The sequence below is a fragment of the Hyperolius riggenbachi genome, chromosome 11, assembly GCF_040937935.1.
Source record: "Hyperolius riggenbachi isolate aHypRig1 chromosome 11, aHypRig1.pri, whole genome shotgun sequence".
Classification (NCBI taxonomy): domain Eukaryota; kingdom Metazoa; phylum Chordata; class Amphibia; order Anura; family Hyperoliidae; genus Hyperolius; species Hyperolius riggenbachi.
The window spans coordinates 249090133-249104570 of NC_090656.1; the positions used below are offsets into that span (position 1 = coordinate 249090133).

At 46.4% G+C, this 14438-nt stretch overlaps 1 protein-coding gene across 1 annotated transcript in view; it reads right to left on the reverse strand.

Annotated features, from left to right (window-relative positions):
* The window catches only part of PAMR1 (peptidase domain containing associated with muscle regeneration 1), a 129098-nt gene that overhangs the window by 26978 nt on the left and 87682 nt on the right, over nt 1-14438 (reverse strand). The window contains 1 exon segment of the mRNA XM_068260519.1: nt 3010-3222. Within this exon segment, the coding sequence (XP_068116620.1) occupies nt 3010-3222 (213 nt within the window).

Genomic DNA, 14438 nt, shown 5'->3' on the forward strand with positions numbered 1-14438 from the left:
TTGGGATGAAGTTAAATTCTTGGTTACGGTTTCTCTTCATAAATATGCTTTGCTTCCTTTATGCTGGGGGTCCTAAATAAAATAACAGTAAGCTGAGGCAGGGCACACTATAGTGCATTATCAGTCATATTTAGCATGGGGGGGGATCACAGGTACCATTGAGATCACTATTCTGATGCAGTATCACTATATCCCAAACAGGAAACCCTGAGATCCATCCATATATCATTAATCTGAAGCATACACTGTCCAGCCTGTACGCTAATATTGGGGACACTCATGGATGACTCAATGGAAAGTCAATGATTTGGGGACAGTCATGGGCTCCATCTCTGCCCCTAGACCCCATAGCAGTCCCAGTGGTTGGCACTGCCCTGGATGTGCCGTATGGAAGCCAGTCAGGGGATACATGTAGTACTCCAGTTGCTCTCTTATTCACTATAGAAAACTGGCCTAAGTGGAAGAAGCCCAGAATTTTACTTTTGGGGTGTCGAACAGAAAAGGATTGCTAAAGTGAAACTCTCACGCGGCCCTCAATGTTTGCATGGATTCTGATGGTGTCCCAGCATAGTTTCTCTTTGGGATCACCACAGTACCAGTAATAGTGTGGCACTATGAATCCCCCCATTTATAGCAGAAGTTGGGGTTCTCTATAGTCCTGGACCTCTCTATGGCTGCAGGGGGTGCTCTTCCAGTAATAATGATTATGTGCAGTTGAAAGTCTCTGTAGAAGGCTCAGTAACCCACAGCAACCAGTCGTCTTCATGTGGCAGAAATGTCATTGGCCTCTCTGTGTTTACTTAGTGGCCATACACTAGGTGATAAAGATATATTTTTCATCAATATCTGGGCGATCATTTCACCACCATTGAATCGATCCTCTGCTCTTCCATTTTGGTCTGGTATGCTGGCGCCACCACTAGTGACAGGGGCATACTACAGAGGGTCATCAAGTCGGCGGAGAGAATCATTGGTAGACCCCTACCATCACTTGCCTTCCTACACAACATCAGACTGCGTTGGAGAATGCTGAGGATGGTCATTGATCCCCCTCACCCAGGCCACTGCTTCTGCAGCCCACTTCCATCAGGCTGGAGGCTTCGGACCAACTCCAGTAGGACCGCCAGACACAGAAATTCTTTTTTCCCCTCAGCTGTCAGCCTCCTGAACTCCCTCCACATTCCGCCCCCCCCCCCCCAAAAGGGCCCACAGCCTCTTAAGATGTGACCAGGGCAGTGTTTCTCTTTCAGGCAACCAGTCAACTGGCCCAATGACTAACTGATCAGACTCTCTGGGGCAGTCTTCTCTTTTGACAATGTTTGTGGGATGTTTACTGTGGTTTACTGAGTTGTTTATGATGTTTATTGTTGGTTATTACGTTTTTTCTTTTGTTTCTGTTAACTGCACATTGTGTGTCTATCTATCTATCTATCTATCTATCTATCTATCTATCTATCTACCCATCCTCTACATTGAGCTATGTATTGTGCCAAACCCAATTCCAGGCAGGACCCAATCATGCTTGGCAAAATAAACAATTCTGATCATTGAATACAATCTACTAGAAATTGATGCCGCAAACAATGCCTGACCGATTTGTCGCTGAAATAGATCGATCTGGTCAATCGTGCCAGACGGAAGATTTTGCTTGAGCAGCAGCGAGTTCAGGAGTTCGTTTTCAGGCCACGTGACGCAGCAGCAGAGCGACTCCCGTTTGTCCACCAGCCCCTCTTCTCCACCACCGGGGCTCCTGTCTCTTCACTATTGGTGCACCTGCGTCACATGACAAACAATAGCGGCCTATTGTGGTCATGTAAGGTACATGCCATGGTGGTCTCAGTGTTTGGTTTCTAGTGTTTGCCACTAGACACACAAGTTACCTGAGAGTCAAGAGACAGAGAGAAGCATCGAGGGAGGAGAGAACACGGGAGGAGGGGCCAGCAGACAGGTGAGTGTAAAGGTCCGTACACACGCCGGACTGGAGGCAACGACGGGTCCATCGTTGCCTCCAGCTGGGTGGGCGTGCCAACGACAGTCCGGCGTGTGTACGCACTGTCGGCGGACTGATACGGCTGTTTCTGAGCGATCCGCCCGGCGGATCGCTCAGAAACAGCCGTATCAGTCCGCCGACAGTGCGTACACACGCCGGACTGTCGTTGGCACGCCCACCCAGCGGGAGGCAACGACGGACCCGTCGTTGCCTCCAGTCCGGCGTGTGTATAAACCTTACAGGTGCGTACACATGTCCAACTTTAAAGGCCCATACACACGTCGGATTTTTGCGAGCGACGGGTCGTTTGAACGACAGTTTGTACAAACGCCCGATTTTGCGTGCGGACGACTGAGTGACGGGACGTTCAAACGACCCGTCGTTCGCAAAAATCCGACGTGTGTATGGGCCTTAAGCCTAAATGTCATTTAAACTGGTCGTTTGAACGACTTGAAGTTCAAACAACAAGTCGTTAAGACGTCATGTACACACTGACCAACAAGTCATTTGATATGCTAATTGACCTAATTTACATGTCATTTGACCAACTTGATAATGGACAATGGACTGGATAGTACAAAGGAGTAGGTTAAATGACTGATCAAACGACTTGTTGTTTGAATGTCTATTAGCGTCAAACTATAGACATTCAAACTACAAGTTGTTTGGTAGTTTGTACACATGTATGGACCTAACTGTCATTTAAACGACAGTTAGTCCAACAGATCCAACAAATGGATCAGTCAAAGCTACTGTTATCAGTCTAACGATCGAACGTACACACGTCCATCTGTCGTCCAAACGAATGGCAAGTCGTTCGGAAAAATCAGACGTGTGTACTGTACATACCTTTAGCTCCACTGCCTACACTCTGCACAGGGGAAGGGTATAGATGGGAAGACCTTCACCATGCTGAAACCTATTGAAACTCTGTGTACAGTGTGTGCAGGGATTCAGATCAGAGAGGGATCTATCTGATGGCCACATCAGCCAGTGTATGGCCAGCTATAGCATCTTACCTTTAATACACACGGGCTGTTTCCCGGACCACTGTCCCGTCTCCAGGCACTTCCGCTCCTGGTTTCCGCTGAGGACATGGGAGTTGTTACAGAAGTAATGGACGGTGGACCCGACCTTGACTTTATTCCCCAATCTGAAGATCTCCTGTTCTGACAACTTCCTGTAGCCGTTCAGAGGAGGTCCGGGGTCCGGGCAGCTCTTATCTTCTATGACTGCAAACAGAAGAAATACTGGATGTCACCCGTTTGTGGAAGATCTTCCATCGCCCTTCACCACACTTCCCACATCGGCACAGAGCCTGACGCCTTCACTCAACCTTACATACACATCAGTTGTGAAGGACTTCATAGACTTATCACTGTTCTACAAATGGCTGTTATTAGAAAGATATGGTCATGAAGCTGGATTCCCTCATGTGAACCCCTAAGTCCCCTATCAAGTGAATTGCTGAGATTTCGAAAAATCACGGCAAATCGGTCATTATGATTTTGCTGCAATTCTCATTCAAGTCAATGGCAATGTATTTTTCAAAATGAAAACAAACGTTTGTGTGACTCGGATCTGATACAGACGGCACTGAGCATCAGGGCTGCTGGTCATGTCCAGGTGGCTTTAGTTAGACGTCTCCAAAAGAGCCACTTCACCTTATCCCAGACCCCAGGGCCAGGTTGCTGGGAATGCCACACAGGCTGGGCCTAGGGCAGCTGCTACCCAAGGGGGTTGCTGGATATGGAAGAGGAGACTCCAAATGGGAAGGAACACATGGTAGAGAGGAGCTGCTGCCCAAGGGAGCTGTACATGGATGTTACACATGGAAGAGGGGGATGCACATGGAATGGGAGGGGCTGCGGTACATGGATGTTACACATGGAAGAGGGGGCTGCACATAGAATGGGAGGGGACTGATGTACATGGATTATACACATGGAATGGGAGGGGACTGATGTACATGGATTATACACATGGAATGGGAGGGGACTGATGTACATGGATTATACACATGGAATGGGAGGGGACTGATGTACATGGATTATACACATGGAAGAGGGGGCTGCACATGGAATGGGAGGGGCTGCTGTACATGGATGTTACACATGAAGAGGGGGCTGCACATGGAATGGGAGGGGCTGCTGTACATAGATGTTATACATTGAAGAGGGGGCTGCACATGGAATGGGAGGGGCTGCTGTACATAGATGTTATACATTGAAGAGGGGGCTGCACATGGAATGGGAGGGGGCTGCTGTACATGGATGATACACATGGAAGAGGGGGCTGCACATGGAATGGGAGGGGCTGCTGTACATGGATGTTACACATGGAAGAGGGGGCTGCACATGGAATGGGAGGGGGCTGCTGTACATGGATGATACACATGAAGAGGGGGCTGCACATGGAATGGGAGGGGCTGCTGTACATGGATGTTACACATGAAGAGGGGGCTGCACATGGAATGGGAGGGGCTGCTGTACATAGATGTTATACATTGAAGAGGGGGCTGCACATGGAATGGGAGGGGCTGCTGTACATAGATGTTATACATTGAAGAGGGGGCTGCACATGGAATGGGAGGGGCTGCTGTACATGGATGATACACATGAAGAGGGGGCTGCACATCTAATGGGAGGGGCTGCTGTACATGGATGTTACACATGGAAGAGGGGGCTGCACATGGAATGGGAGGGGGCTGCTGTACATGGATGTTACACATGGAAGAGGGGGCTGCACATGGAATGGGAGGGGGCTGCTGTACATGAATAATATACATTGAAGAGGGGGCTGCACATGGAATGGGAGGTGGCTGCTGTACATGAATAATATACATTGAAGAGGGGGCTGCACATGGAATGGGAGGGGCTGCTGTACATGGATGTTACACATGGAAGAGGGGGCTGCACATGGAATGGGAGGGGGCTGCTGTACATGGATGTTACACATGGAAGAGGGGGCTGCACATGGAATGGGAGGAGGCTGCTGTACATGGATGTTACACATGGAAGAGGGGGCTGCACATGGAATGGGAGGGGCTGCTGTACATAGATGTTATACATTGAAGAGGGGGCTGCACATGGAATGGGAGGGGCTGCTGTACATGGATGTTACACATGGAAGAGGGGGCTGCACATGGAATGGGAGGGGGCTGCTGTACATGGATGTTACACATGGAAGAGGGGGCTGCACATGGAATGGGAGGGGGCTGCTGTACATGAATAATATACATTGAAGAGGGGGCTGCACATGGAATGGGAGGGGCTGCTGTACATGAATAATATACATTGAAGAGGGGGCTGCACATGGAATGGGAGGGGCTGCTGTACATGGATGTTACACATGGAAGAGGGGGCTGCACATGGAATGGGAGGGGGCTGCTGTACATGGATGTTACACATGGAAGAGGGGGCTGCACATGGAATGGGAGGGGGCTGCTGTACATGGATGATACACATGGAAGAGGGGGCTGCACATGGAATGGGAGGGCTGCTGTACATGAATAATATACATTGAAGAGGGGGCTGCACATGGAATGGGAGGGGGTGCTGTACATGAATAATATACATTGAAGAGGGGGCTGCACATGGAATGGGAGGGGGTGCTGTACATGGATGTTACACATGGAAGAGGCGACTGCACATGGAATGGGAGGAGGCTGCTGTACATGAATAATATACATTGAAGAGGGGGCTGCACATGGAATGGGAGGGGGCTGCTGTACATGGATGTTACACATGGAAGAGGGGGCTGCACATGGAATGGGAGGAGGCTGCTGTACATGAATAATATACACTGAAGAGGGGGCTGCACATGGAATGGGAGGGGGCTGCTGTACATGGATGTTACACATGGAAGAGGGGGCTGCACATGGAATGGGAGGGGGCTGCTGTACATGGATGATACACATGGAAGAGAGGTTGCACATGGAATGGGAGAGGGCTGCTGTACATGGAAGATGCACAAAGAAGAGGGGGGAGGGGCACATGGAATGGTAGAGGGCTGCTGTACATGGATGATACACATGGAAGAGGGGGCTGCACATGGAATGGGAGGGGGGCTGCTGTACATGGATGATACACATGGAAGAGGGGGCTGTACATGGAATGAGAGGGGTCTGCGGCACTTGGGAAGAAAGACACATAGAAAGCAAAGATCTGTCACTGGCTCTCCTGTTCTCTCCCTCAGATGACAGGCCCTCTTTCCTCCCTCTGCGGCTGTCAGATTACTATCTCACCTGCTACAAGAGAGCTGCTTGCAGCAAGTGAAGTAATATCCTAAACTCCCATCTAGAGATTAGATTAGTAGCTCTGCCTGTAATCCCCCCATGTAAAATCAGCGCCGCAGGTGCTATCGAAATCCCACACTGCTCCAAATACCGCAATACAATATATGGCAAGATGAGATTTCAGCGTAATCTTCCTGTGACATCTGTGTCACCAGAAACTGCGATCCGCCGAAACAGGAAAAAAAAACTCTGCGACTCCCGGAAAACACTCACATCAAAAATTCAATTATAACGGGGCGGGTGGGAAGGGGGTGACAGCTCCCATCTGGAGGCAGGAAATGAATGAATACAATGTCTGTGGAACGTTGGTGGAGACTGATCATTAAGGACGAGGAGCGGGATTCTCCCCGCGTGCGCCGTCAGTCAACCGCCCTCCCCCGCCTTCTGCCACCGCCTGACGCTATATAGAGCCTGAGCTACAGGGAGGATCTCTGCTCATCGGATTCTCGCTGGATTGTGCGCGGTCGGATAAGCCGCCTGAGCGCAGAATATACACGCCAATTCTCTATATTGTCGCGGCAGAATTACTGCAATTCAGGCTCCTTACACACATCGCGTGCCGCATCGCGGTACGCTTACCATCACAGTGGACATTAGTCTCAATGTAGTAGATGCACTAAAGAAAAAACGCTAACGCTGGTTGAAGCGCAGTCCTGTTAGCGTAGCTTGTACTCTTAAGTTACGTGTGAACCTTTGAATGACCGCGCAATTTGATGGTAGCGCGACTGCGATACTTCACTAGTGCGCCCAATATTATGTTCAAAGGTTTGCACATAACTACGCTACGATGACAGGGACGCGCTAAGTGTGTGCTCGCTGCTCTAGCTTGCACTGCTTGAGCATGTTATACCATATTATTATTGTGTATTTATATAGCACTGACATCTTCTGCAGCACATTACAGAGTACATAGTCATGTCACTGACTGTCCTCAGAGGAGCTCACACTCTAATCCCTACCATAGTCATAGTCTAATGTCCTGCCATATTATTATTATGTATTTATATAGGAGTGACATCTTCTGCAGCACATTACAGAGTACATAGTCATGTCACTGACTGTCCTCAGAGGAGCTCACAATCTAATCCTGTCATAGTGTAATGTCCTATCATATTATTATTATGTATTTATATAGCACTGACATCTTCTGCAGCACATTACAGAGTATATAGTCATGTCACTGACTGTCCTCAGAGGAGCTCACACTCTAATCCCTACCATAGTCATAGTCTAATGTCCTGCCATATTATTATTATGTATTTATATAGGAGTGACATCTTCTGCAGCACATTACAGAGTACATAGTCATGTCACTGACTGTCCTCAGAGGAGCTCACAATCTAATCCTGTCATAGTGTAATGTCCTATCATATTATTATTATGTATTTATATAGCACTGACATCTTCTGCAGCACATTACAGAGTACATAGTCATGTCACTGACTGTCCTCAGAGGAGCTCACACTCTAATCCCTACCATAGTCATAGTCTAATGTCCTGCCATATTATTATTATGTATTTATATAGCAGTGACATCTTCTGCACCACTTTACAGAGTACATAGTCATGTCACTGACTGCCCTCAGAGGAGCTCACAATCTAATCCTACCATAATCATAGTTTAATGTCCTACCATATTATTATGTATTTATATAGTGCTGTCATGTTCTGCAGCACTGTACAGAGTTCATAGTCATGTCACTGACTGTCCTCAGAGGAGCTCACAGTCTAATCTTACCATAGTCATAGTCTTATGTCCTAGCATATTATGATTATGTATTTATATAGCACTGACATCTCCTGCAGCACATTACAGCGTACATAGTCATGTCACTGACTGTCCTCAGAGGAGCTCACACTCTAATCCTTTTTTTTTTTAAAAAATATTTATTGAAACAGAAAGTAGAGTATACATACAACAGCATCAGGTTAGAAGCATCAGTCCAATCATGATCTGGAGTTATACAGGAGGAACATCTTGTAAGCAGGTACATCTTATCACGTAATACAGATTTAAACAGCAGAAGGAAGGTTAGCATGTTTGGGGAAGTGTCAAAATAGTATCCTCCTAATGAAAAGAGAATGAGTCCTCATTCTCTTGCATCCTCTGTTGTTTCTCCCACCGTGATACTACTTCAGATCAGCATCAATGGGACATGTTGCTGTTTGAGTTACTCTAGCAATTAGTTAGATTAAACAGATTAAACAGATAGGGGGGTAGGTGTATTCATGTTAATGGATAAAGGTGATAGTGGTTCATGTCTCCCCATGGCACAGTAGAGGCCTCTCATTATTTCAACTAAATAGTACCCACTATCCTCGTACAAGTCAGAGATCACTATCTCATGGAATATCCCTCCTATTTATTGTCCAGTTGAGGGTTTTCCCCTCGAATCTTGTAGGAACGGATAGGGAAGAGGGAGCCGGAGTCCTCAGAAAAATTAGGTCAATTTTGTTTCATCCATTTCTCATAATATTTTTATAAGTCTATTTGTCTGTAAAGTCGTACCATAGCGCCCAGGTTCTAGTGAATTTGTCAGATTTTTCCTGTTTTAAAGAGATTAATTCTTCTATGTTTACTATGCTTTGGACCCTTTCTAGCCACATCCTTACTGAGGGAGGGTTTGTTGATCTCCACAAGACTGGTATGCAGGCTTTTGCTGCGTTAAAGGAAAGGTTCAGGGAGGGTGGGTAAAAAATAAAAATCAAATTCCACTTACCTGGGGCTTCCTCCAGCCCGTAGCAGGCAGGAGGTGCCCTCGCCGCCGCTCCGCAGGCTCCCGGTGGTCTCCGGTGGCGCGCCCGACCTGGCCAGGCCGGGCTCTTCTGCGCTCCAAGGCCCGGAACTTCTGCGTCCCACGCCGGCGCTCTGACGTCATCGGACGTCCTCCGTGCTCTACTGCGCATGCGCAGTAGTTCTGCGCATGCGCAGTAGAGCCCCGAGAACGTCCGATGACGTCAGAGCGCCGGCGTGGGACGCAGAAGTTCCGGGCCTTGGAGCGCAGAAGAGCCCGACCTGGCAGCCGGCCTGGCCAGGTCGGGCGCGCCACCGGAGACCACCGGGAGCCTGCGGAGCGGCGGCGAGGGCACCTCCTGCCTGCCACGGGCTGGAGGAAGCCCCAGGTAAGTGGAATTTGATTTTTATTTTTTACCCACCCTCCCTGAACCTTCCCTTTAAGAAGGTGGCAGGGCAGGGATCCTTTATATCCCTTGCCTGTACCAGGCATAAGGTGAAAAAGAAAGGCTTCTGGGGCCCATGGTATGTCAAATTCTGCAATGGTTTTGATCCACTTTTGTATAGATTTCCAATAGATGGTTATGAGAGGGCAAGACCACCATATGTGGAGAATGTCTCCGGGATGAGTGGTGCATCTCCAGCATAATGCTGATTGAGAGTTGTAGATTTTGTTGAGGAGAACAGGAGTGCGGTACCAACAAGCTAAAAGTTTAAAGTTGCATTCTTGCATTGTGACATTCATAGAGCTTTTATGGACTAGGTTGCATACTTTCGTCCAGTCCTCTCCATCAATTGTTCTATTTAGAATGGTTTCCCATTTCTTTAGGAAGAGAAAAGGGGGTGAAGCCTTTCCTAGTATTAAATCTAAGTATAATTTAGACAGTAAGTGTCTCTGAGGTTTAGCTTGCATGCACATAGATTCTAAAGGTGTAAGGGCTCTAGTGTACATGTCTTTTGAGGTAAGAGAGGATATGTAACTGCGAATTTGTAGGAAGGCCCAAAAAGGCATTGGCTGATCCGAGTCAGCATTAAGAGCAGCAAGAGGTTTCATTGATGGGGGAGATGTCCCCGTTAGTAGTAGGTCTTTTACCAGCAAGTCTGAGAATGGGGAGTAGTTTTTTAAGAATTTCGGTTGTTCACCTGGGGGGAATGTTCTATTCAATCTGATCGAGGATAATGGGCTTGGGATGGAGGAAAGATTTGAGGTGGAAAATATTGAGTGACATTTTTGAAAAATTGGAGCTAATAAGGGGTGGTCAATTAAATCTGATAGTAACGGTTTGGATATGTCAGAAGTTTTTGTCCATGGAAGCCATTTGAGAGGGATCTCAAAGCTTTCGTTTTCCAAAGTAACCCAGTCTTTTGAGTCAATGTTGCAGTGCCAATCTACTACTCTGGAAAGGAGAGAGGCGTGGTAGTAGCATGTCAGATCTGGAAGGCCCAGTCCGCCTTTGGGTTTGGGGTATGTGAGTTTGTGATGGTGTATTCTGGGGGGTTTACCCGCCCAGACAAATTTCACTAGTGATTTCTGCATATCTTTAAGCCATGTCCTAGACAGAGAGATAGGGACTGTCTGAAAGACGTAAAGTATACGCGGCAAAGCTGTCATCTTTAAACTGGCTATACGACCGAACCATGATAGTGGTCTCCCTCCCCACTCATCCACACTCGAATGGAATTGTGTTGCTAAGGGATGGTAATTACATTTAAAGAGGTCTTTAAGGTGTCTTGTGACCTGGATTCCCAAATATCTAAAGGATGTTGAGGTCCAAGTAAAAGGGAAACTGCTCTTACAGATCTCTACAATTTTCTCCTGGAGAGAGATATTCATCGCAATTGATTTTTGAAAATTAATCTTTAGGTTGGAAAGTTCTCCAAAGATTTTAAATTCCTTCAGAAGATTGGGAATCGAGATCAGGGGTTGTGTTACATAAAAAATCATGTCGTCCGCAAAGGCTGCTACTTTATATTCCTTGGTTCCAATACATACACCATGGATATTGGGGTTCTTCCGTACAGCGTTTAAAAAGGGTTCCAAGGAAAATATGAAGATGAGTGGGGAGAAAGGACACCCCTGCCTCGTACCGTTGTGGAGTGTAAATCGGTCAGAAAGGGTACAGTTTACCTTTACCCTAGCATTGGGGTCTGAATAAAGAAGGGAGATCCACCCTTTCATGCTCTGGCCCAGACCGATGACGTCGAGAATGGCCGCTATGTATTCCCATGAGACCCGGTCAAAGGCCTTCTCGGCATCAGTGGAGAGGAGGAGCCCACCCACTGAATGCCGAGAGAGCCACCATTGGATATCTAGTGTCTTAATAGTGTTATCCCTGGCTTCACGTCCAGGGACAAATCCAGTTTGGTCTTTTGTAATCAGATGTGGGATATGTATGATGAGACGATTCGCAAGAATTTTTGCAAACAGTTTCAGGTCATTGTTTAAAAGAGAGATCGGCCTGTATCCAGAGCAGTCTTGGGGGTCTTTACCCTCCTTGTGAATCACTGTTATGTGTGCTTCTAAGAGGTCTAAGGAGTGTTTGTCATCTTTTGGGACTGAGTTGAAGGCCTTCAGGAAATAAGGGGACAGCATATCTCGAAACTTTTTATAATATTGAATGGTTAGTCCATCAGGGCCTGGACTTTTACCTGTTGCTGATTGCTTCAGCGCCAGAGTGAATTCATCATTGCTTATGCTGCCTTTCATCTCCTCTAAGGCCTGGTCACTCAGCTTCGGGAGATTATTGGTTTGTAAGAAAGCCTGTATGGCTTCCTTGGAGGACTTCTGGGATGCAGGGTTTGGGTTGATATTATAGAGCTTGCTATAAAACTGTCTGAATCTCTCTGCGATATCTTTTATGTGTTGGGTTGTGGTGCCATCACTTTTTTTAATCGCATTTACCTGGAGAGCCCACACTCTAATCCTACCATATTATTAGTATGTATTTATATAGCACTGACATCTCCTGCAGCACATTACAGAGTACATAGTCATGTCACTGACTGTCCTCAGAGGAGCTCACACTCTAATCCTACCATAGCCATAGTGTAATGTCCTACCATATTATTAGTATGTATTTATATAGCACTGACATCTTCTGCAGCACATTACAGAGTACATAATCATGTCACTGACTGTCCTCAGAGGAGCTCACACTCTAATCCTGCCATAGTCATAGTGTAATGTCCTACCATATTATTATTATGTACTTATATAGCACTGACATCTCCTGAGAGTAGAGAGAAAGCGATGGTGCACATCCAGCTAAAACGTCATTTTATTGTTTCAATTTAAAATCAATAAACAAATGTTACAGACCAGCATCTTGGAGAGAGGTACAGGCAGTAAAGGGTCTACAGCCGTTTCGCGCCTTGACACATGTGGCGCATCATCAGGACCAATCGCTTCCCTCCCCTATCGCTACTTAAATAGTGTACAACTTACCCCGGTGGCACATCAATCAGCCTCCATCACGGGCTCGTGCGGCCTTCGCTTGGAACGCACGCTAGTGGCGTCCACTTCCGGATTCGCGGTTGTCAAAAAACGTCACTTCCGGCGCAAGCGGCCGGAAATACGCATACACAAGAGAGCCCAGACCTGGGAATACGTCGGCGCATGCGGCCCAGTATACGTATCCACGTCACTTAATGCAACCAATCTTATTGCCTAATACATAGGCTAAAGGGACTACTGGCTCCATCTTGTGGTCAAAAATTATACCACAATTTAATTTGACAAAATTGAAAACCCAAAGGGAGACTGATATTGCCACCAGAGTATATTAAAAAATACTTTCCCCATAGGTCTGAAATCACACACAGTCCACTACTAACCAGAAAAGGAAGGAAAATCTTTAAAGGAGGGGATGAGGAAAGAAGAGAAACAGGGAAATAGAAAACCATATTTCTTACTAAATACAGGAAATAGGCTAATTATGTCAAACAGATATTATCACTGATAATTCAACTCACCACCCCTCAATATATGATGGACCCAGTATGATCCAGACCTAAAAGGGAAGACATTCATAGAAATTCATTAAGAATCTTTTCAAATGTATACACATCATCAATTAAGATAGAATTATAAAAACCGGGATACCCTATACAGCACATATTCTTAAATAAAGACCGAGAGATTATTTCTCTCATTCAGTCCTAACGGACCAACAGCATCAAAATATGAGATCCAATAACTTTCCCTTTGGAGCAATTTCCTATGCCAGTTACCCCCTCTTCTATCCCTCTTTATCTGCTCCAGACCCAAAAATTTGAGCTTGGTGACATCTCCGGCATGCATTTGCCGCATATGCTCAATTACACGAGGGGAGCCCTCACCACTGTGGATCGATCTGCAATGTGCTTGATAGTGGTCCTTGAGCATATTAGTGGTCTCCCCCACATAAATACGCGTACAAGGACACACCAGGGCATAAATTACACCCCTGGTTCTACAATTTATAAACTGTTTAATCCTGCACGATCGCCCACAGTGTATGAATTGCTTTCCCTCCAACAAAAAATTACAACAAGAGCAATGGCGGCATTTGAAATTTCCAGTCGGGCGCATATCACCGAGCCAAGTCTGACTAGTAGGGCTTACGAATTCGCTATGAGTTAATTTATCCTTCAGGTTTGGGGCCCTTCTATAAGATATACAAGGTGGGATACTACTTCTATCCTGCAATAATTTATCCTGTTTTATAATCCACCAATTATTTTTAATAATCTTTTTGATATTTTCATACATAGGTGAATATGAAAAATGCATGTAGAAACGATTTAATGGGCACTTTTGAGATCTTCTTTTTGGAGTCAGCAGTGATCGCCTATCTTTATTGGCTGCTTTCTCAAAAGCTTGATCAATCACCAATTCTTGATAGCCCCTCTTTTTTAATCTATCCTTTAGATCCTCAGACTGGCTGAGGAAATCTTCCCAGGTACTTGCATTCCTCCTCAAACGGAGAAATTGACTATAGGGGAGACTCTTGATAGTGGTTGAAGGATGATAGCTAGTTGCGCTTAAGAAGGAGTTGACCGCTGTTTCTTTTCTAAACGTTTTTGTCAAAAGGCCCCCATTCCTTACTACGATTTCCAAATCAAGGAAAACCATTTGCTGATCACCCCAATTGTGGGTAAATGCCATATTGACATTGTTGTTATTTAAATATCCCATAAATGATTCAAATTCATCCTTGGAACCCTGCCAGATAATTAAGATGTCGTCAATAAAGCGGATCCAGAGTTTGATCCGCTCCAGAAACCCGTTCCTCAAGGAATAGATGTTATTGGCCTCCCAGTGGCCCATGAAGAGGCCGGCATAAGTGGGGGCCACCGGGGTCCCCATGGCAGTGCCGACCTCCTGATGGTACCACTGGCGGTCAAAGAGGAACGAGTTTCTGGTGAGGACAAACTCC